The following is a 24,083-nucleotide window of genomic DNA, read 5'->3' on the forward strand; positions in this document are numbered from 1 at the left end:
AGATTCTGAGGCTTCGAATCACGTACTTCGCATCGCATCATAATTTGCCATTTACAGTGCCGTGTGACTGCAACTAAGAAAGAACTCAATCAGACCTTGAGAGATCATCATCAACTGGGGAGTCAAATAGCTAAATTACGAATGGGATCTCTCTGGGTGTCCGTCATCGTGATGGTACGTTAAGTTGAATTTTATCACGATTTCTAAACATTTAGGTATTTTTAGCTAACTAACTCGGCATAACCTTCACACCATCGTCAGAAATTGACCCAAATTAGGCGTTCCCTGAGTACAACATTAAGCTTTGAATGGAAGAGGCGAGAATTAACTCTTTACCAGTTACAGTACGTGGAGAAATTTTGAAGTAAAATACAATAGCATGCAGTGTTAAGTAGAATTCTACATAATATTTTTGGGGTAGGTTTTCCAATTCTCTTTTCTTGTTTTTAAAAAGGACAACCCCATGAAATTTGTTCTGATGCAATGATCATTCAGGCACCCTAAGTTAATCTGCGTATATGAATTTCTTTCATAAGGAAGCGAAAGTGGTGACCGGAAGTAAAATCATTGTAGGGAGGGACTGAAATTTCTTGTACGATTTTCTTTTAAGAGGGACAATTTGGCGTATCACATTTCGACGGACACTCGATGGTTTGTTTTGTTTTGTTTTTTAACTGAGTGTGACAGTTAATTCGGCAGGATTGATATTGAATGAAACTAAAATTTTCGGTTTCATCACGCACGAAAAGCAGATCTGCCTAAGAATGGAAACAATTAGCATCTTAAAAAAATCATTTTTCGCGGGGCCTGCAATCAAAACGTAGTTTACGTCAAAAAAAACGTTTTTTCGTTTGTAGATGGTACTTCTCAAAATATGAAAATTGACACCAGAAAAATTTCAAGAATAAGATAAATTAAATTCTCCTCTTACCAAGAAGAGTACGTTTTCTCGTGTTTGAACTGCAAATCTGTTCACTCGTGGAATTTAGATGTATTGAATACGAGGAACACGCATGGTTTAACATGGGTCGGATTTTAAAAACCTGGAACTGGGCCGAGGATATTCCCGTAACAACTTAACGTTCGAGGTTTTAAGTTGTTTATCATATGGCTTGGGAACCGATCAATTCGAAGCTTTAACTTCCCCCCCCCCCCACCCTCCGGGGCAACCCACGGGTAATTGACCGTCGGTCGTGCTCGGGGGTGGGGAATTTGAACCATGCCTGGCTGGGGAGGGGAATTTGAACCGGAAATGTAAAGTCTTTCATGGTAAAGAATCCCTTTCGTGAGCGAATGGCTCAGAAGAAAATTTCTACAAGGTGTAGGCTTTTAGTCCAGTGTGGTATATACTAATCAGTGATAATACAAAACAAACCGTCTAATAAGATATTTAAATATACTAATTTCTCAGTATCTAAGACGTTCGGAGAAAACCACTGAAAACCTACAAGTTTCAGAGTCGAATGTGCGTAGCAACAGAATCAAAGTATCTATTCTAATCTAGTAGCTAACTTATTAGTTTGCTGCGTAATTGATTTAATCTTCTGATTACCTCACGCTTTTTTATCCATAGGCTTGTTTGGGATTCACCGTTCCAGTATCGGGTAAGCAAGTTCCTTTTTTTTACAGCATAAATGTAGATCGGGCAGGCAACTTGCTCACACCTCGTCTACTTCTTCCCCCCACCCTGAGCTCACGGAGTTTTCATTAGATAGCCTTAATCTTTATTACGATATCATCCTCCAAGTAGTTAACGCGACCGCCAGTTCTCGATTAGATTAATTTGAAAAACATAAGCTAACATTTTAGCTCTAACACTCGACCAGATAGCTTTACGAGAGCGTATGGCTAATATATAGATTTAGTCAAGCCTAAAAGCGGAGCTCGCATTTTTTTCCCGCACGTCTCTTCAACAAAACTAAACCCCCTACTATGGATAAAGTGCGTGGTAATATTAATGGATTTTCATTGGCAACTTCTCCGTGTCCGTGTAGAGGACTGATTATAAGATAGTGCCCGTTGTACAGTTGCCTGTGCATGCTAAAAGTAGCACCTTGTATGGTCGGTCGTACGGTCGTACATCCAAATTTCAGTTTCGGCTTGATGGGTTATTACTATTTTGTATAATTATGGGGCTACGCTCTACGAGCTCCGCTAATATCCCTACGGTACTTTCTTGGTCAGTTGAAGTTGAGTGTTTGGTGAGCAATGGAATTGAATGCTTCCTATCCCTCACAGCTTACAGCGACTGCACTCAAGTAGACTGGAATATCACTCTGGGTAGTGCAGGATGGGCGAGCTGCCCACTTGGAAAGTACCTGAAAGGAGTTTTGAGGGCGCATATCAGCAACTCCGACGGTATCGATAATATCAAAGCAGGGCAATGCTGCATTCCACCTCATGAGTTTCTGGACGAGGATACTGAGTGTAAAACAGAGAACTGGAAAAAATCATTAAGCAGGTAAGTGTTTGTATAGATTTAGGCCTGACTTTCTTGCGCAACGGTTCAAGACACTTGGAAATGTAGGCATGTGTTGATATCTATCCCTTTTATCTCGCTTCGCGTTAAATTTTCTCAAACGTTGTTTTGTTTAATCGGTACCCTGCGTCTAAAACAGCATTAATTTGTTCAAGAATTTCTTGTTGTGAATCCCTCAGCTATCTTTAGAAGTATGAGAAAGATAAACTGAAGGAAAGAGAAGACAAAACATCCTGAATTGGTTCTCTGTTATCTTTTATCTTTTGTTGTTCTTAAGGTCTTTCTTATGCACCTCACAAGCAGTACGAATTCATTATTGATATCATCCCTAAAATGTTTCCTTTTCGTCGTGAAAAAGGTCAAAATGTCAGTCATCCTACCGCTCGCCGTCAGTTTTATCTGCATGTTCATCCTAAATTGACTGATCTTGATTTCAAAAATAACCACAAAAGGGAAACTTCACTTAGAGTGCCGAAAGTAACCGTGGATTGTGCCCTATATATGTTTGGTCTGGAAAACTCATGCAGTGCTAAAACCAGACGTAACCTGATTTCTCGAGTTTTCACGCATTGATTCATGCAGTTTGGTAACATTTAATGAATATCGTTTATCTTTCTATTTTTTCCTGATTCACGACCGATGTGATAAAGATAACCCGGCTCCGCAAACTTACGTAAACAGGTAGAAAAAGAAGTTTACAATGAAGCCTCGATAATTGTTGGTCAGGTGTGGAGCTTTTATTGGCGACATGAAGATGAAAAATCTAACACTCAAGAAAATGATGAATACGAATATTTAGTTATTAAAATTTTTTGTTTTCAATCAAGAAACCACAAGTGGGCTTCCTGTCCTAAAGACTATGATTTTCTACGAGGATTTTATCATTCAAATGAAACTTTTTTGGACAACATCGAGCAAGCCTTGTGTTGCAGGCCAAAGACCTACATAAGTAGGACCACAGATTGCTACCTTGAAGATGTGGGACAAAAACTTGATACAGAGGGCTGGAACACGTGTCGAGACTGGTATTACATGGCTGGAGTGTACAGAGGAGGGTGCAATGCCTTAAGCTGTATTGAGACATTTAAGTGCTGCAAAATTACGGCACAAGGTATTCGTTATCATTAAAATACAATATAACGTTAGGATTCTAATAAGTAAATTCTCTTTTTGCCAATGCTTCAACAAAGGCCAGACTATGGTGCATCACATAGCTGAAAATTGTTAACCCTCTAACTCCCACGAGTGACCAAGACAGAATTTCTCCTTACGATATCAATACAATATCAAGCAGACAGGCGATGAGAATAAAGAAAAAGATCATTTAGGGGATTATAAGTTAATCCAATACCAAACTCTCAGAACTAACATCATAAGAACTGTATAGCAGACAGTAAGGAGAATCACTAATGAGATCATGGGAGTTAGAGGGTTAACCCATGAACCACTGCACTGCCTGAGACTGAGAATTTGATGATAACTTTCGCTAACGTTTTCAAAATCGTCTGGCACTGGCACCAAAAACAGTTCCTTCTTAAGGTAAACACTCCCACTACAGTTTTGCCTGACATTTACCTATCTATCATTTTTTTTCCCTTTTTGCAGATGGAGTAGTTCTAGATCACTGGCTACTTAACGGTCAAGATGGGAATGTAAGGTATTTTTGAAAATTTTGTGATTTGAGTATTACCAGGAAGTAACAGTAACATACCTGACAGATAAATGGAAAATTGTATATTTCATTCTTCATATGGTGCCATATTTTTAATGGGGTGATAAGTCAGGTACACAAGTGAGGTAGTTCTTTTCATACATTAAGATCGTCCTTCGATCTCAAAGGGATCGCATAAATACAACACTTTTTTGCTTCAATTCCAGTTTATCTGGTTCGCCATCTTTCACCAAGGGTCGATGCCCCAGCAGCAACGCTATTACTTTTAACCAATCGAGTTCCTATGCCAGCGTGCCTCTAATAAATCTTGGAGGCCGCAGTTTTACGATTGCCTGTTGGATTAAACAAACAAAAAGAGTTAAGGATGAGACTGCAGCAATATACGGTGACTGGCGAAGACCATGGAATTTTTTGCTAAGTCTAAAAAACCAAGAGATTATCTTCCATCGTCGCAGATACCGAGTAAACCAATGGTGGTCCGCAGGAAGTGCTAATGTTTCTTTTGACGCTTGGACCCACGTGGCTGTTATATGGGATCATAAAAAAACTGCCGTGTCGATATTAGCCAACGGGTCAAAAGTGGGGGAGAACTCTTTTTCATCAGGGGATGCGTTTTACGAACCTACAGGGAATCGGTACCAGATCGGTGATGACGGGCACTGGGATGATCATCAGTTCTATGGATCAGTGATGGATCTTTATGTGTTTGGCTCGGCGCTGTCGCTGGAACAAGTCAACAAACTAAGAGGTGAATTCTATTGATTAAGAAAAATTTATCCGATGAATCTTCATATCAGGATGGTAAAATAGAATAGTGATGAGTTACACCGTCTGTATTAACATCCTTCTCCTCCCCTTCCCGTGAGCTTGTTGCAGACCTTGAATCTTACTTATCATTTATCAAATAATTTTCTAGGAGTTCCGCTTATCGTCAACACGACCAAGAGTGTATCAGGAGGGGACGTCCTAGTGGTGTGGGAACCTCCTTTGGTAGGAGCATGTCCGGTTGTCAAATACAATGTGTATTACAGAGAGGTTATGTCATCAGCGAGACAACAAAGCAACTGGTACTCGGTAGAGTTGGACGGAAGTCGCACAAGTTGTACGCTTCATTTGAGCTGCAGGAAAGAATACAATGTGTCTGTTACCTCGATTAGCGAATCAGAGGAGAGTCCATTCAATGACAGCAAAATTTGGAATTTCCAAACCACCGGAGGTAATAACCTTAACAAAGTGAAACTTTGAAGTCGATTGCACTGAAGTTGCAGTGGCAGATCCAGATCAAGGGTGGGGGGCGGTTTTTTGTCGCTTGCCCTGCCGGCTCTCCCTCCGCTAGATCTACCACTGAGTTGTAAAACTATGTCAGGAATGTACCGTAAAGTACATCAAACAGTATTTCCACAAAAAGAAAAAATTCTCTCATTTCAAGCGGTTTTGAATGCACGAGAGAGTAAAATTTTAATTTCTGTTGAACAATTGTTGCGATTATTCATCCATAAATCAATCGTAATTGTGCAGCACTTTTATATCTCAAAGAACTACCTTCTTCTATTCCCAAAGAGGTTTACAAACACCATCTAATTTTCTTTTTGAAGGCATTCCTTCACCTCCAATTATAACCCCTATGAAACAAGAAATATCGAGTAACAATATCACCTTATCCTGGAGTCCTCAAACAGCCAATGGGTGTCCGCTGACCATGTACTCAATACACTATCGACTGATTTATCCGGGAGGAGCAGGGGAGTCCTGGAACCAAGTCAATGTCACAAATGTTACGAAGACAAGCCATACTGTATCGTTAGAGTACGACAGGCAATACACAATTGAAATGTCGGCGTGGAATGAGCTGGGACAGAGTGCAAGGTCGAGGCCATGGATAATAACAACAGCATCATCAGGTACTTAAAATATATTTTTTGTCTTTTCTCCCTATTTTTCTTATGTCTTATAACAAACTTGAACTATGGGCTTGCAAGCGAAGTCTGTAATAACGACATCGTTCGCCCGAGATGATAGAGGGTATTTTTTCTTGGGGCTGAACAGAGCCTTTTTCACAACGAGCTTGTGGAAAAAAAAATTGGTCATGTGGTCTGATCGTTCAGGTGAGAGTGGTCCCGGAAAGGACTGACTAATGTTAGCAGAGACTGACGTTTCGAAAGCCTGAGCGGACGTCATCATCAGAATCAAATGAGGGTTCTTTGCAAGTCGAGTGCCATAAGTGTTTAATGTACTTGATAGAAATAGCTAAACTTATTAGCGAGAGTAATAATGTCTTCATGAAACATCACGAACATACGTAAATTCTCAGAAAATAGCTTAATTTAAGGAATATAGGAGATGTCCAACAACAAGAGAGAGAAGTAGTATTTTCGATCAATAACGGGAACAGAGAAATTAATGATAAATTTCATCTTGATTGTAGGGTCAATTGATAGGACTGCTGAAAAAGGCACGGTTAAATCTTCAGTCTCAGGCAGTGGTAAAATCCTTTCAACACCACAGCTTGCTGGTTTATTAGTGGGTGTTTGCATCCTTCTGTTCGTAGTTTTTATCGCAGTAATCTACCTGAGACGTGCAGCAAGAAAAAGCAGAAAACATGCTTCTGCCATAAGGCTCAGGAGGTAACATTAGCCATTTTTGTACTTAAAAAATATCGTTTTGCAAAATTGCCTACTTCTTTTAATTTAAAATTTGATATCAAAGAAGGCTCGTGGCAGTTGAGCGCGGGATATACTTCAATACTACTAATACCTACCTACACTTCAGATCGAAGTCCACCATTTTTACCCTCCATAACTGGGAAGTTCTTCCGGAGCAGGTTGTATTCGGGGAAGAGATTGGTCGCGGGGCATTTGGTAAGGTATTAAAAGGCACCTTCAGAGAATCACCTGGAACTGAGGTGTTCATCGAGCCTAGAAATGAGACGGTCGACTTCAAACCAGGAGAAACAGTGGCCATTAAACTCCTGGGAGGCAAGTTGTTCGGACTTTAATAAATTGAGGATGTTTTCATAGAGTTTATAAAACTGAGTTTGTTAATTGACATCAATTGACCTGTAAATCGTTAAACAGCTATAGAGTGCGAGACTCTGCCTTCGAAACGAAACTTCTCTTCTGTGTATTTCGGAAACGAGACATTTTCTAATCGTCAAATTTTGCAAATAGACTACTTAAACATATCATATCTAATATGTAAAAGGAAATGAAACCTCACTCGTCATAACGGCTCTCTTAAAATGCTGAAAGAAATACTTCATTGCTGTTATTCGCTATACACACCTTGGCTAGACCCCGAAAACACCACACATTTTCCAACCTCATCTGAGCTCGTTCGAATCTCTCCTCAGACAAGACAGGCGACGAGGCACGAAACCAGTTTTTGGAGGAAATTGAACTTATGAAATCAATCGGCTCACATCCTAATGTTGTTAGAATGTTGGGATGCTGGGTACACTCGGATCCTATCTTTCTCCTCTTGGAATACGTTTCTTACGGGGATTTGTTACAGTGGCTAAGAAACAAAAGGATACAAGTAAGTGGATTAGAAAAGTTTTTCGAGAGAAACACATTCTCAGTGTTCTAAATCAATTTTTACTCCTACTTTTGATATCATGGATGGATATTATTTCTTTTGCTCCGATTTTGTCAAAGCTGTCATTGCTCTAATGGTTTCAAACTGATTGTTAAGTATTGCCAACAGGATCGAAGGAAAAGTCACCATAGCAACATTAAATTGCCTTGAAATGCGTTTAATCCTGGCTTCCTGAAACTATAAAATACGCAAGGTTATCGAATCGTAATCAATTTTTTTCAATTGTTTATTATCCCACACGACATTTACGTAGACTCAGATTTTCTTAAATGAACGTGGCCTCAAAGCTCCAATGCAAATTATAATTTGTTTTTAATTTAGTAGAAAAGATAATATTTGTAGCCCCTACCTGCTTTGAGACCGAGAGCAATAGTTCTGAGTGTTATATCTAATCTTTTCCTCTCATATATTGCACAGAAGAGTTATCAAAAGCATTATGATAACTTCAACAAGCCTCTGCAACTTGATGCAAATCTGGTGCAAATTAACGAAGATGAGTCCAGAGAACTGCTATCAAGGAGTGAAGAAGAAAGTGGAAAGGATCCAGACACGGAGGGTATTCCTAAGGCTGTTTCAACCTCAGTTTCTGTCTGTGCCTCGGGTATTGAAAGTGTCTCGAAGGAAAAGACACCCGCCATAGATGAAGCAAAAACTGACGTGACAGAAAAGGTGCAGAATCGTTACGAAAAACATCCTATTCAAGCCTCTCTAAGTGATTGTCATAATAATGCGGAACGGGACGAAGACTTCACAGCTAAGGATCTTCTTGGCTTTGCGTGGCAAGTAGCGCGCGGAATGGTTAGTTATGTTTCAGTTATCACATTGTTGTTCTCTGTTAACGGCGTTTTTCGTAAACCCTGTGAAGGGTATAATTCTTCATGTTTTTTCGTTGAAGGGGGGGAGGGACGATTGAGGATGTACAATGTAGCAACACAGCTGATATAGTCCATTATCCCACAGATGTTCGGGCTACTGGACAAGAATGGCTTGAATACTTACGACACCGATAATTAGGGTACAACATTCCCACTTATTATCCAACTGCACCGAGTAGAGCACAAATAACGCGTCCATCGAGTAAAAATATCCTGTGATATTAGACAGTTACGATAGGTTATTTTGGACTATAAAAAAAACCTTTTTAACCAGTCGGCTGCACATGGCACCCTTCTCTGCTTGCATAGCTTTTCCCACTTTACAAGAAAAGCGTATGGAATAAAACAGTTGAATAATAAATCACTTGTTAGACGTTTTGATGTATAGTATTGCTGATTATTTTCACTCGTTATTTTCTGTTTTGACTCGCCCTGTGAGATTGACAAAATACGGCACAACTCGTAAAAATACTCAGCGATACTACGCGCCAAAATGTCTAATAAGACATATAAGATACATGTCGCCTCATCCTATGGTCGCACATTCTAAGACAGACCAGATGAAGCAAGTTCGCTTGGCCTGTAGACGCGTAGTCTCAGGGACCTGTCATTATTTATCTTGGGGGGGGGGAGGGGGGACGAATGATTTTTTTTGGGGATCACATAGCTTTCAGGGGGGAACGGTGAGGGGATTAGTCGTCCCTAACAGAATATAAATAGGGGACTATAGAAATTGATTGCCAGTGAAGGCAGGTTATAAGAATACTACATAGCCTTATAGGGTAATCAGTTAAATTTTACAGTGACACCGGCCTAAAAAAATCCTCTGACTCCCTCCCTCAATATGTATAAAAAAAAACATGAATCTTTCTCTTCTTATGTTCTTTTACCATTCCAGGCGTATTTATCAGGTAAAGGATTTGTCCATCGCGATTTGGCAGCTCGTAATGTTCTTCTTGGTGAAAACAAAGTGGTGAAAATTTCTGATTTTGGACTCATGAGGCAAACCCATGAAAACGTTTACACACTGAAGAAAGGGAAAAAGATACCAGTAAAATGGATGGCGCCAGAAGCACTTTATAACAGTGAATATACAACCAAAAGTGATGTGTAAGTGTTTTAACAACTGCTAAGAGACCGGAGGAGGGGAAGGGGGGTCGGATGATTTTGGTTGTGTCACGTTAATTTACTGATCCCCCCAGAAGGCATCACAAGCGAAATGAAGCAATCACGGATTGCTAATGACGCTCAGTCGATAACTCCTCTACATGTATATCACCATTTGTATCATGGTGTCAGGATATCATGTTTGCATGACCCAATTGTTACCATGCTACCACCACCTGTTACCATGTTTATATCAAGTAGGTCTGTACTGGCGCTGTCGTCAAGATTGAAGTCCCGTGGAAAATAAGCGGAGCCTGGAGCAATAGGAAAGATTTTTAATTTTAAGTTTTAATTTTGATTTACTATCATGTTAAGTTTTCTGAATAGCATTTAATTTTTCAGATGGTCTTTTGGAATTCTCCTCTGGGAACTTTCCACAATGGGTAAGAAAACGTCTAAAGAGTGTGATACAGAGGACTTTTAAATTCTAATTACTTTGCTGTTTAGGTTTTTCTATCTTTAACCTTTTAACTCCCAAGATCTGATGAGTAATTATCCCTTTTGACGACAATACATTATTTTGTAAATAACAAAGCCTTTTTTTGTTGTAGGAGGAAACCCTTACCCAGGAGTCAATAACAAAGAGTTGTACAATCTTCTTAAGACTGGATATCGAATGGAAAAACCAGACACCTCTTCTGATACATTGTAAGTGGCAAACAGCACTCTTTTTTACTGAATTGAACGTCGAATATTTTTTTTTTTTGCAGTTGATACCTTGTGGTTGTAAACTGGTCGTGTGGTTTTTTTTCTCACTAAAAAGTTGATATCTTTGTCCTGAGCGTTCTTGAATGTAACTTCATTGATATAAGATAACACTGGATGAAATACATTGAAAGTCCCTAAGAAAAATCTTTGAGAGAGGCGAAATACCAAAAGTGTTTACAATAAAACAGGGATCCACGCTTTTATATTACAAAGGCCGACCCGCTTATTTGTTCGATTCCTTTCTCAGATATCAACTGATGTCAGAGTGTTGGAAAGAGGAGCCCAATGAGAGACCGACTTTTGAAAACACCACGAGATTATTAGAGGAAATGATGCAAGAGGACACGCCTTATTTGGATTTTGAATCACTTGATGAGTCAAAGGAGTATTACTGCAGTCCAGAAAAGCTTTCTGATGATGAAGTCACAGCTTAAAGTTAGATTGAGCTTTACGGCAGGAAAGGGGAAAGCTCAGATGCAGAAATCAGCATCATAACGCTTAATTTCTCTCCATTGTAGTTTTCAAAAAAATTACAGTTAACGTTTTTATGACTAATGGTTAAAATTCGCTAATTTATTTCGCCTAGCGGCTATTTTTTTCCGTTTTACTGCTTACGGTTAAACCCATTGAGACACTCTCAGTAGCTAAACGGGTTTACCTCCGTCAGAGAACGTGTAGGGTGAGTTTTAAATTATCTATAGATCATAAATGCATTGTCGTTGCGAATACTCATTAATTTCCGTAGAATTTGTCCTGAACGTAATCTTTGAGAGCGGCACCCTCTGCGCAGAACAATTTATGGTAATGCAAACTGTTATTTGGTTAACTAAATCATGGTTGACAGTAATATCCCCTGGCTCCGTGTGCTTCAGTTAGAGTTCAGGTTCCTCTGACGTGTGGGAAGGAGATTAAAAGTGAATGTAAATTGCATCCCCCACATATAGTATATGCTCAAGTGAGACCGCTGAGAATAACAAAACAGCTAGGCTCGAGCTCCCGGCCCTGTACTGTCGCACCCTGAATTTTGGAGGCCAAACCGTGACAAAAGTATCCGGTTACAAAATGAGCCTCACTCGTGTATAAGGATCAGCCGTTACCCTCAAAATCAGATGCGGGGAAATTACGGAGTGGAACAAGGCTTTTGATGAAGATTTATTTCCAATTACTAGTTGAACAACAAACTTTTAAAACCTAAACATTTTAATGATAACTGCTCCGTTCCCTTGATTCTCTGGTGAGTATTGTTTCAGCAGTAGCATCCCCAGACTGCGATAATGGCGTAAATTTCTGTACACAATGGATCAGCAGCTTGTGCTACATAAAGAATAAAATAATTGTCTTACAATGATGTACTTTTTTTTGGAGGCTTTTGATGGGGGAAGGGAGACGATAAAAGATATGCAAAGGTGAACCATGGAGATGAGGTTCTTTGTATAATTTTACTCTCTTGTTGAGCGATGCGAGCGCGATGCGCTTCAGTGGAAACGCTTTATTACTCAATCGAAATGGGATGATTAAATATATACGTACCTTGGTTGACACTGTGAATCTTTGACTCAACGGCACCAGTACCTGTCGGAAAAAAATACTCAGTTAAAGCACACCACAGTCTCTTTGTTTATGAAGAGCAAAAGGATGCACTATAATGAATACTTGATAACAAAGAAAGGAAAGTTTGTAGATAGTAGTTTGCCCACGTGTGAGGGTCATATTTAGAGGCATTGCACCACTAACTGGTTTACAGGCTCTCGCCTTTCTTATCACCAACTGCTTTACAGGCTCTCCCTTTGCTTGGTTGGTCGTGGGTATGGTGCTGTTTTACATTGATCACGTTCGAGAGACTGAGATCTTTTTTGAAATAGCATCGGAGAGAATTTACAGTTATTTACATAGGAATTATACGGAGATCAGAATCTCATTTCAGTTCAAACCACCAAAGAGGTAGTTCACGTGAAATACCTAAGCTTTCGACTGGGAACAATTCTACGTTAATTCATATTAGGAATCGATGGCAGATAAATATTTACATACCCGGGTGGACAATTTTCTTCATCAGTTTCATCATCCCTAACCAACTCACTTCTACGGCACCAATATCTGCAGGAGGAAAAATAAATAGTTAATAGATACCCTGAAATCGTGCGGAGACCGAAATAGCTGTAATAAAGTGAATAAAATCCAAATTTTGAAACGTTGTTGATGGTATTTTTCTTAAAGAGAAGGATGATCCGAAGCATTTTTTTAGCAATTGCTTAATACGTCGGTAAAAACTCATGATCACTTAATACAAAAATTTTTTTTGTCCGTGACCATGACAAAAAGGCGGCTCTACAATGAATACTTAATGGTGAAGTTGAAAAATACTTTCAAAAGTGTAAAGTGTGGGAATAATTTCATGTTAACTGATACAACGAATCAAGAGAAGACGATTATTTAACATACCCTGGAGGACAATTTTCTGGTTGCGTTTTTTCATCCCTAACCGGCTCACTTCTTCGGCACTCTAAATCGCTACAGGACGGAAAATACACAGTTTTAAGATGTACAGGAATCTTGTAAAAGGAGACAGTGGGAGAATGTTTACATATGGCAGTAATCAAGGCTTGCTTTTATTTGTAACTTTTATTTGAAAGTACTAACGAGATACTTCACGAGAGAAAACAAAAATTTTGCTTCGGAATAATTAGGAATCTACAGATAAAGATCTACTTACCCTGGTGGGCAATCTTTTTGTTGAGTATCTTCATTCTTTGGTATCATACTTCTTCGGCACCAATAGCTGCAAGGAGGGAAATAAAGAATGAATGACGCAGAGGAGTGGTGTGAATGAACATCAAGAAAGCTGTACCGTTCTGATTAAGTTTGAAGCGTTCGTTATTTTGCTCTGAGGAAAGAGGCTAAGGAAAAGGAGGAATACGGATTGAAATATGTTGTGGATCTATCATAAGGATGTTGAACCCACGTCCTTTATTTTCGACTACCTAACCCGACGGCGACAATTCAAGTGAACATTTCACCAGAATTCGACGCAATGGTCACTGATCATAAGCAGTAAAGTTATACACAGATTGTATTTGCCTATGTTGGAGGGTTTTTTTCAGAAGCATTGTACCATAGACTGGTTTCCAGGCCCTCCCTTTTCTTGGTTAGTCGTGGGTGTGGTGCTATTTTTGCAACCTGTGCAAGAAGGTGAGATCTTTTATTTAACGGCATCGGTGAGAGTTTACAGATATTTACGTAGGAATTATACGGAGATCAGTATCTTGTTTCAGTTCATACTACTAAAGAAGTAGTTCACGAAAAATACCTAAGCTATCGGCTAGGAATAATTTCACGTTAATTAATATTAGGAATCGATCGCAGATAAATATTTACACACCCCGGTGGACAATTTTCTTCATGAGTTTCTTCATCCCTAACCAACTCACTTCTGCGACACCAATATCTGCAGGACGAAAAATTACCAGTCAATCGATACCCTGAATAACGCAATGCCCGCAATGACTTAAGTTATAGTTTGTCCTTAAGTAATGATAGGACAGATGACAAACGACTTTGCAGTATTAGCAATAAGAAGTGAGTAAGATCCTATTTTGAAACGTTGTTAATAGTATCGTCTCTCTAAAGAGAGCGCATGAAGCATCTTTTTAGCAACTGCTTAATACTTCGGTAAATACTCGTGATCATTTAGTACCAGGGTAATATTTTTGTTCATGATCATGACAAGAAGACGGCACTACAAATAATACTTAATACTTAACGATGAAATTTTTCAAAAGTGTTTCGCTAGGAATCATTTCACGTTGACTGATACAAGGAATTAATGCAAGATAACTATTTAACATACCCTGGTGGACAATTCTCTTCTTTGGTTCCTTCATCCTCGACTCTAAACAGACATTTGATACAAAGGAATCAAGCGAATGGAGACAAAAAAATGCTGCACTTTAATGATTAAGGCTGAATCGTTGTTAGAGTTATTTTGCTCCGATAAAAGAGATTTCTGAATAGTTTTAGCTCTCCCTTGAACTCACGTTCGTCATTTTCCGCCTTATCCCAATGCTGACCACTGGGATGAAGCTTTTGAGCAGAAGGATTCGACCTTATGGTCTCTGATTATATGAACGAGCAAGGGATAAAAAATTGAACGACAAAACTAGCCGTGCATCTTTTCATCTTTCTTTATGGGGACCTGAGATGAGGAAAGCGTGTGCAGCATGTTAACTTTTTTAACTGCATGGGAGAACTTTAAAACTTTTTTTTTTTTTAAGTAAGACTCATACATTGATCACTTTTTGCTTGCAGTCGAACCTCTGACGAGGTACCAGATCTCCATCTGGGGTGACGAAAGCATGCGCAGGAAAGATTTTTGTTTTGTTTTGTTTCGTTTTTTTTCCTTTGAAAACTAAAGTTTATTAACACACGTGAAATACTATAACTTTGTGTTTCCAATTTTCTGAGATAGAACTAATGCACAGGATTATTGACTTACCCAAGAGGAGACGTCTCAACGGCTTCAGACGCCATGTTCCTCGAGCACAAGAGATCTCCAGAGTTACACAAGGAAGATCGTTTATCTACTGGTTTAGCGACCACTTGGGCAACAGAGGACAAACCCAGTACGAGGGCCATTACAGACATGATTTTCAGCGACATACCTTCGAGGGAAAGCATCATGGTTTATTAGTAATCCAAAAAAATTGAATAAAGGCATGATCAGCAACTGAAGAAGGTCGTGATTGTCAAACAAATTCTCCCTTTCAGCACCTTAGGAAATGTTTGGAGAAGCGTCAGAAGAATATGGTAGGGTGTCAAAGGTGAAATCGGCTCAAGCAGACAAACTATCATGGCAACAGTTGGAGGCCGCTTAACCTCAGTTTATTTCACACCGTCACACATCTTTTAATATGCTGCAATTTTCGTCGGTCAGTTTCGCTTAATTTAAGTGATCTTAGGGAAATATTCTATAATTAATTCAATTTGTAATCTTTGATTCCCAAAATCCATTTCGTGCTGGTATTAGGTGACGTGTGTCCTCAGCGAAGAGAGTTATTGGATGCCTTTCAAAATTTCGAGAAAACGTGTTTAGGTTCATGCTCGCAGATCCATTCACGAATTCACCCTGCCCCTTTATCAGAAACAAATTCCAAACCGCTTGTACACGAATTGGTTTTATACAATCAAAACGAATTAGTTTTATTCAATCAAATAATTAAAAAATACTCCTGGAAAGATATTTTCCGGCTGGTACATAACGTAGCAATTCGTCTTGGCCAAGGGAGATACTTCTCAGAGTTTTAATCCAAACTCGAATGAATTTGCCAATGGAACTTGATGCGCGATACTCAAAGAGTTTTCTTCCCAAAGGTGTCTGAATGGTTTCCTGGCCGAGACAAAACTCTGCATCATAGAAGCCACGAACCCTTTTTTCACAGGTGTTTGACTATACCTCATCGAAAAAAAAAAACCGGTCTACTGACTGATGATCAAAGTTCCCCCACCTCTCGTTTTTATGGGTTGTCTCGATATAGCGAGTTGATGAGAGCTTATGGAACGGTTGATTTCGTTCTCATAAATTACACCCCTCCAGCCACAAAGCAAATACAATTGAAAAACTCTTTGCCTCTATAGAACAGCGCTGACGTAAAGAAGGGAAGTCAACCGTGCCGATTAGCTACTTGACACTTTCCGTTATCTGTGCCAGGTTACCTGATGGGTTTTAAGGTCGGTTAATTTCTCAATAGTCGCTCATAAGTATGAAGAATCGCCACTTGAATCAAGCTGAGATCGACCGATGAAAAGTAGAACAAACTAAGACAGCAACGGTATCAATGCAAATGGCTGGCGTCACGCTTCTTCGAGCCCTAAAGGGTTGCTTATTTGTTTGACCACGCAATGACTTAAGTTATGGTTTGTCCTTAAGTAATGATAGGACAGATGACAAACGACTTTGCAGTATTAGCGATCCATATGAAATATTTTACGGAAAAAAATCGTCGAGCAAAAAACGGAAAAGAAAAATTGAAGACAAGTTTCAGCATTTTCCAGTTTCATTGACATCCAAGAATGTATGAATTATTCGCAGACGTAATGTAAAAAAAAACAATGTTTAGCCTTCAAGTCACGAAAACTACTTAGAATATACACAAATAATTACATAGGGTCATATGGTAAAAGTATGTAGGTCTATAATAAAAAAAGGTGAGTAAATTTTCAAAAACCATTCATATGTGAGGTTACAACTCTTCATTAGCTCAGATTTCCATTTCTCTAGAGCTGGACATGAAAGCACCAATTACATGATATGCGATCGAAAAAAATCTTTTTAAAAAATTACAATTGGAAAACTGAGAAATTTTTATTTTGCTTTGAATTCTTATGGCTATTTGAAAGACCGAAACAGTAACAATTGAGAAATTCCTTCGAAATAAATAGGGAACTATTCAAAACAAAGTTTGAAATAAAAGGACAACTTTTATAGCCTGATGTTGTGTTCAAGCTCGAAGTGCTTCTGTAAACATCTTATGCGTGCAACATGCTCGACATTTTTATTGGAGTTAAGTAGCCAATATTGTTATATGTAAGCCCTAAATTGTTATTGGAATACTAAAGAACCGTGTACTTGAGAGCAAGCGTTTACGCAGAAGAACATTGTGAAGTGAAAGTCGAGCCCAGACCTCTAGACCTGTTGTCCACCACACCAGTACCTGTCTCCCTCTACCCGCTCGAATATTCAGTAATTGTATGGTTGTTATTGTTATGTTTATGTAAGTAATGCTGCTTGGCACGCAATCAGTGAACGACTTTACGAATTGACCTATGTAACAAATCGTTATTTGACGATGCTTAATAATATATCGCCAGCGAAGAGAGTTGACTGCTTCGTGCTCTAAAGACACAAGGAACAACGGAAAATTTCAAAAGTCGATTCTTCACATATGTGCATAACCGCGGGCAAAAAGACATAGAAATGATATCAAGTTGCTTCCAAAAATCTTTTGTTTAAATTTTGTCAAACAAAAATGTCAAATCCGCCCTTTAATGTGTGGGCGTGAGTATCTTGCGATTATTCTAATTTGTAAACCAGCTTGTAACAGCGAAATGGCAAAGGAAGCCAATTCCCATTTTCTCTTTTTATAATATGCCAAAACTTTAAAAAAATTTTCTCACACCCGCTTAATAAACGGAAAAGTATATATTTCGTAAAATTTTTGTTTAAATTTCGCTTAGTTTAGTTTATCCGGTTTCCCACTAGCCTATGTTTACAACCCAATTGACTTTCTTAGTCGGGTTTTCGCCGATAGATTGGGTTTGTACTGTGAGGGGAACCCGACAGTATAGCAAAAGTAGCCATCCACTGGACACCAGAGGGGAAGAGAAAGAGAGGCCGACCTAAAACAACTTTGCAGCGGACGCCGGAAGAAGACTTGAAGAATATACATGAGACGTGGGGACAATCCAGAAGTGGGTCTGGGATAGGTAAGAAGAGAGAGATCTCGTCACTGCCGCAATGAGTGACGGGCAGTAACAAGAAAGATGAATTACTTTTCTTAAGGTCAACTGTTAAATGGACTAATTTCAAAACTTCAGCGAGAAAATTCTCGCAAAATGCCACAAACATTTAAAGTTTACTTTTACTGAGCTGACTCTCGATTAGCAAAACAACCTTAAGTTAGAAAATAAAAAAACTGCACAAAAAGTCCAACAACACAAAAACTCAAACAGGTGCAATTGCTTGAAGGAGCAACTAGAAATGACAAACGCTTTGTGCCTGGAAGGCTTTTGAGAATAAATTTTTTTTCAAAGAAATGTAGATGTATACATAAGGAACCCCTCACTTACGATTATCATAATACAAATCCATATAACAAATTATTTATATTAAAGATGCTAAACGATATCACATATTGGCTGCTTTCTGCTCTTATGGGCACCTAATAAAATAAAAGAAATGGTGCCATGGGCAATTCATACCCACGCAAGAAACATGATCTATACCCGCAAGCAACAGATATGGAGGAGTTATCAGCCCCCCATAGTGTTTTAGATATTTGTTAAACAAAAGGTTCCTATGATCAACACGATAATGTTTGTAAGTGGGTTGCTTTCGATAACGCTTGTTTTCAACGCATATGATAAACCAGCAAAAAAGGCGTAACACCAAGGCAGCCAATTTGTATTTTAAAATCTTTCAAGCTTTTCAATCTTATCGCTCAAAGATCTAGTAATTTTGTTACTAACCACTGAAGTGATTTTTTTTTAACCCTTCATAATGGTAATATGAAGTCATCGAAACGTTACGTACCAGGAGCTCATTACTTGGGCTCCTGCATGTACCTTTTTCTGTTCATTTTCATTTTAAAATATTCACCTAGATTTTTCCTTATAATAACTGTATTCACTTTAATATTTAAAAAAAACTCGAGGTGTTTTAAATTCTATATTAATAGATACTGCTGGATGCATTTTATGCTCAAAATTTGGCAAATCCATGTAACAAATCGTTTTTAGTAGTGATGTTTGACATGATGCAATACAATTGAATAACCGGTTCTTGCTCGAACATGCGTTTCACCGATTAAAAGAAAATGAGCCATCATCCAGGGATACAATTTGGCACACCATAAAAATGCATTGCCGCGAGCATAGCCAAAAGCGTCATCGAGTTGGCGTTCCATTTTTTTTAGAATCAGTAATGATGACATGAAGTCATCGAAACGGTGGTTGTGTTGCTTTCGTTCCGGCTCGAGTGAGCGTTTCTCCTTTTTCTTAAAGTAATAAGGCAGTCCTTGATGTGCCTTCAGATCACGTCTTTACAATTCCATCTTTAAAAATCGTACACGCCGATGCAACAGAATATAATGGAGGACTGGTGATGGACCTGTTCCGGCTCCTAAATTCATGTAATGAAACTAAACGAATAGCCCTATTATCAGGATACAATTGCAACTTAAAGGCATACTCATACCCTGAGCCACAGACGAATAAGCATCATTAAGATGACTTTTGATTCTTTATCGAGTGTAATAACTTTTCAAAACAAAGGGCTCTCCTGATCGACGCGTTAGCAAATGTACGATGACATATGTCTATTATACGTGTAAATGTACCAGATTGTAACAGCCAATGCCAAAAGCCTATTTGCTTTTTAAGATGGAACGTTTCACATATATACGAGTCAATTCTCAAAATCACTGGAAAACTGAACGACGTGCGGAACGCTTTCGAGACAAATTCACCGGACAAACACTTATCCGCACGAAAATTCTTATGTTAAAGCTACCATGTTTACTATTACGCTGTTGGCTTCAGAATAGCATAAAGCTCAGAATCACGCACACAAAATTATCATACCAAAAACTTGAGGAACAACCTGGAAACTTCTCCTCAAAAGTATTAGCTTCAGAGCGCAATGTCGGTACCACTTCCCGGTCTTGATGCATCAAAGGTGAATGAATTTACCGCTAAATGTTGCATATCTTGTTCTTTTAAAAAGGTAACCAGGAGCCAATAGCTGATGTTAGGAGATGTCATATGACCCATTGTAAAGTAGGCTTAGGACCCTAAGGTGAAACGCTGAAGTGGGCATGAGATTTTAACCCGTTGTTTCGCTCTCTTCACTTGAAAAACCCAGAAATATATGATACTCATCCACTGTCGTTCTGATAACCGCATCAATTTTCCTTTTTAAGGTTAATTTGTAAGGTGTTTGATTAATCAGTAAAGGTTAATCAGTTTTCGGAATAACACGTGCAATGACGTCGTAAATTTAGCCTTAAACGATTTCCAAAAATTTAAACAAAACTTTTTTTTCACTTTTTTTTTAAAACTAAATTAAATTGAGTTTATAGTTGAAAACGTGTTAAAAAAACCTAACCTTAAACATATATTTCCGGAACATCTGGCCTGTCTCATATTTGGATGAAAATAATTGTAAACCGTAGTAATGGGCCTTGTTTTGTTGTAACTGCAGTAGAATCCCGCCAACTCGAACTCCTACAGCAAACGAAAAATGGTTCGAGTTGGAGGGGGTTCGAACTCCCGAGGTACCCGAAAAACGATTCAATTTGTTTTCCGAGTCCGAAATAGCGGGGTTCTGGTGAATATATTTTTTTGACGTGTTGTTAGAAGCGTGGTAAGGTAAGGTCTATGACAAATTAATATTCCTAATCTTGTTTTGATGGTGCTAAATGATAGACGGTGATATAAGAGATTGGCTGGGTTCTGCTTCAAAAATCAAGAAATCGATAAAAGAAATAATTTCCTAGGTACCAATGATAGTATACAGGATATAGGTATATGCTTAGCCGCAAGCGAAAGACAAAAATAGATTTTCACGTTTTTTTGGCAGGTTTACGGTGAATATTTGGCCATTAGACTGTTTCTTTATATTGCTCTTTTACTTGCAGGACGTTTGATGGGCTCATTAAGCAGTATAACGTAAGTATTGATACTAAAAGTACAGTTTTGCTTTTATCTCCTTCGGAATTCTTTCAGGGGCAATTGGCAGCACTTTGTCGTGCTGCCAATTATCGGTTCGCCGGTGTGACAACCCATGCGAGATGTTGGGAGAACACGTGAATAATTTCTTGGTCACTTGCCTCCGGCTCGTGTTTAACAAACTTTTCGATTCTTGTTTCAATATCACAAGTGGGTTATCACACTGGTAACCGATAAAAAGTGAAAACTATTGCTTTTATAGTGGGCCGGTTATTTACATGCACGAGGTCTGACCAAGGCTACCTCTATAAGAGGGTTGATTTAATTCAAGAAATGTCCTTTCCATTGTTAGCTTTCCACCCTCCACTGTTAAAAAAAATTTATGTTCAAATCAAAGGTTCAGCTAAATTTAGGATTGTTAAAGACGCAGTTTTGTTAAACACCGGTTTAACTTTGTTTAAATAATCAGACCACAAGTATATTTCAATTTTCCATTGTTTCTCAGATGCAATAAACGATTGATTTTTGACCAATCAGCGCAAATAACAAAATGGAATCCGAGTAGACTTCCTAACAAACTGTATTTTTAAGCACGAGTGGTCAGAATGGAAATTTTGATCACCTTTTGAATTCCTGTGGTGATTTTAGTGCGGAAAGGCGTCATAAGCACTTGAAAAGTGGTAGACGTTTTTGTCTACTAACGATATTGATTCTCCTCGACGCGCCATGAGATCACGTTTTTACAAATCCATGCCACAAATTGCTTCTTAATGAGATGCTGTATTGGATACCTTGAAGCAATTGACTAACTCGTTACTGATTTGAAAAAATAGTCAAGAAATGAAAGAAATAATAAGTAACTCTCTTAAGATTCTAAGAGTGTGTGCTACTCAAAATGTTGTTCGAGCCGATGGACACTTCCAGCTGTGCAGGGCAGATTGACTCGGTGAAAATATTTTGAATCACAGTTCAGAGATCACGAATTACAATAGCATGCAGATACGATGATGAAAAAAGGTATTGCACGTAGTAAAGGTAAAAAAAATTCAAGAAAGTAATTGTAGACTTGTTGCTGGTAGAAGCGGAAAATAGGGATTCATATAGTAACGGTATTCATGGTATTGAACAACAACAGTTTCCAACCGAAATTCAATAATCAAACACAACACGGCTAGTAAAAATGAATGTCGCGCTTAAACGCAGAAAGAAAGGTTTTCTAGAAAGGCTTAATAGATACAACATCAAGTCATAGAAACAGAATCTAAAAGTACTTTGCAAATTCAAATATGAAAACAGTTATTCGGTAAAAATCAGACGATCATGATCAAATTACGGCGTGTCATCAGCGAGGCTTTAGCGCTGAAAACTAATCAAATATCACACCGGATGTATACAATACCTTATAAAGGTGAAAAATGAGAGACAGAGAGAAAAAATCAAACTTACTCTGGTAGTGAGTCTCACGAAGGATAGAAGTAAATACCAAGAAAGGTTTTCACAAGGTAGCTTGTAATAGATCTTTGGACCGCAACGATCGCGGAAAAAGTGAGAATTTCAGTCGTTAAGGGTCACTTAAATAGTAAAAGTCACTTGAAAATACTAAGGGTGTTGCCCAAAACGAATAATCTCGAAAGATTCATTTCCAAACCGCGAATTTAGCTGTGCGTAGGCATGATAATGCAAATTCTTAACGAAAATGTCCTACAGTTCTAAATTTTTGCGCCATACTCGAAGAATGGAGAAAAACAAAGAGCCTTCAAAATTAATACATATGAATGAGTAAAATATTTGTTTGCCTTACTGGTTTGAAGTTATGACACTTAACTGTTGATGTTTTGGTGAGATGAGATTCAAGAAATTTTATTTTTTATTGCTTAGTTCAACCAATATAAATAACGCTCTGTTACAAGACATTGACATCAACACTCCCACGAAACTTATAATCTCAGTGAGACGAAAATCCCAAGAATGCAGAGATTGTTTCATTTTTTAAAGGGAATACGATCAAACTGCGAAAATTGTCGAAATGAGTGAAGTGTATTGGCCCTTGGAAATAAATGATAACGTGTGGTTTTACGTGATATGTGGAGGACATGCTTAGCGTCCCAGTCGCTACTTAGTTATAATCAAGAGGTCTTGATAGAAACAGATATGTCACAAATTGAAGAAATGAAAGACACTTTTTAAAAACATTTTTCGACAGTTCTTCTGTCATCCTCAGTTCTGAATAATACAAAGTACAAAGTTGAATTTAAAGTGTGTAAAAAAATGCTGATTGAACAAAACAAACAACAGTAACAGAGCAATGTAGGCATTTACAAGGAAAGTTGGAGATTAGGAGTAGGTTTCTCCCATTGAATGTGGATAGCTTCTTTGATTATAAGTTAAAAAGTTGAGGAAGCGTGATCTAGGATGTTAAAACACTCATCAGAACAAAGAGTGCGACATTGTAGAGAATTGTGTGGATGTTTGAAAATGTGGAAGGTCCTATCACTGATCAAGTGCTTACGTACGCGTGTGGATAAATGTCGAGAGGTTTCGCCAACATAGCCAACATATCCCTCGTGGGTTCCGTAAGTGTGTGGTTGACAAGTTTTTATGTGCGGGCTTTCATGCCTGTTAATTTAAATTCAACTTTGTATTTTGTATTATTCAGAACTGAAGATGACAGAAGAACTGTCGAAACAGGTTTTTAAAAAGTGTCGTTAATTTTCTTAAATTAATTTTAATCGGTTTAAAGGAGCATGGAAATTTCTCGAGGTGACAGCATCAGGAAAACTCGGCTGTTGTCTTTTTGGGAGATTTAGAGGAAAGATGTTTCGTTGAAATGTAAAACTTTGTTCTCGATGCTGACTTATATCTATCACGCGACAATCAACAATATAATCAGAATAACTTTTCAATAAGGCATTTATCTAATAACTATATCCTTATGGTTGCAGTGGAAATAAATGATAACGTGGAGTTTTAAGTGATGTGCAGAGAGCTTAAAAAAGTACGGATAATCGAGAGTCCGGATAATCAAAAATATGAATATAAATGCTTGTAGATAATGGGACCAGAGAAGCAAGTACAGATAAGCGAAAAATCCGGATAATCAAGATCCAGATAATCGAGGTTTGACTGTACTACACTTCAGTTTCAAGTG

General features: G+C 38.4%; 2 protein-coding genes across 9 annotated transcripts in view; one reads left to right on the forward strand and one right to left on the reverse strand.

The window, feature by feature from the left end:
• On the forward strand, positions 1-11,843 carry LOC113683455 (uncharacterized). 3 transcript variants are annotated; one of them, XM_089204135.1, is made up of 17 exons: positions 13-174; positions 1,412-1,486; positions 1,574-1,604; positions 2,239-2,461; positions 3,307-3,590; positions 4,085-4,136; positions 4,358-4,899; positions 5,068-5,367; positions 5,747-6,052; positions 6,577-6,775; positions 6,921-7,126; positions 7,501-7,685; positions 8,163-8,543; positions 9,519-9,730; positions 10,130-10,170; positions 10,339-10,435; positions 10,743-11,843. In XM_089204135.1, the coding sequence occupies exons 1-17, from the start codon at positions 142-144 to the stop codon at positions 10,927-10,929; spliced, it is 3,354 nt and encodes a 1,117-aa protein (XP_089060261.1). In that variant the 5' UTR covers positions 13-141; the 3' UTR covers positions 10,930-11,843. The 3 variants fall into 3 exon arrangements, with proteins under 3 accessions (XP_027056494.2, XP_089060261.1, XP_089060262.1); XM_027200693.2 differs by lacking the exon at positions 1,412-1,486 and having other exon boundaries at positions 1-174; XM_089204136.1 differs by lacking the exon at positions 10,743-11,843 and having other exon boundaries at positions 10,115-10,170; positions 10,339-10,421.
• Positions 11,635-24,083, reverse strand: part of LOC113683524 (uncharacterized) — an 18,919-nt gene continuing 6,470 nt past the window's right edge. For 2 of the 6 annotated variants that reach the window (XM_027200777.2, XM_089204146.1), the window contains exons 2-9: positions 14,988-15,153; positions 14,343-14,384; positions 13,875-13,940; positions 13,209-13,274; positions 12,938-13,006; positions 12,527-12,592; positions 12,026-12,067; positions 11,635-11,809 (exon numbers count right to left, since the gene is read on the reverse strand). In XM_027200777.2, coding sequence (XP_027056578.2) covers positions 12,052-12,067; positions 12,527-12,592; positions 12,938-13,006; positions 13,209-13,274; positions 13,875-13,940; positions 14,343-14,384; positions 14,988-15,151 — 489 coding nt within the window. In that variant the 5' untranslated portion in view covers positions 15,152-15,153 and the 3' untranslated portion in view covers positions 11,635-11,809; positions 12,026-12,051. Of the gene's footprint in view, positions 11,810-12,025; positions 12,068-12,526; positions 12,593-12,937; positions 13,007-13,208; positions 13,275-13,874; positions 13,941-14,342; positions 14,385-14,987; positions 15,154-15,996; positions 16,309-19,849; positions 19,978-21,557; positions 21,707-22,381; positions 22,513-24,083 lie in introns of those variants that run through there. The other 4 variants (XM_027200774.2, XM_089204147.1, XM_027200776.2 and 1 more) reach the window with 4 other exon arrangements.

This window comes from Pocillopora damicornis, chromosome 4 (assembly GCF_964200805.1).
Source record: "Pocillopora damicornis chromosome 4, jaPocDami1.2, whole genome shotgun sequence".
In the NCBI taxonomy this organism is placed as follows: Eukaryota; Metazoa; Cnidaria; class Anthozoa; order Scleractinia; family Pocilloporidae; genus Pocillopora; species Pocillopora damicornis.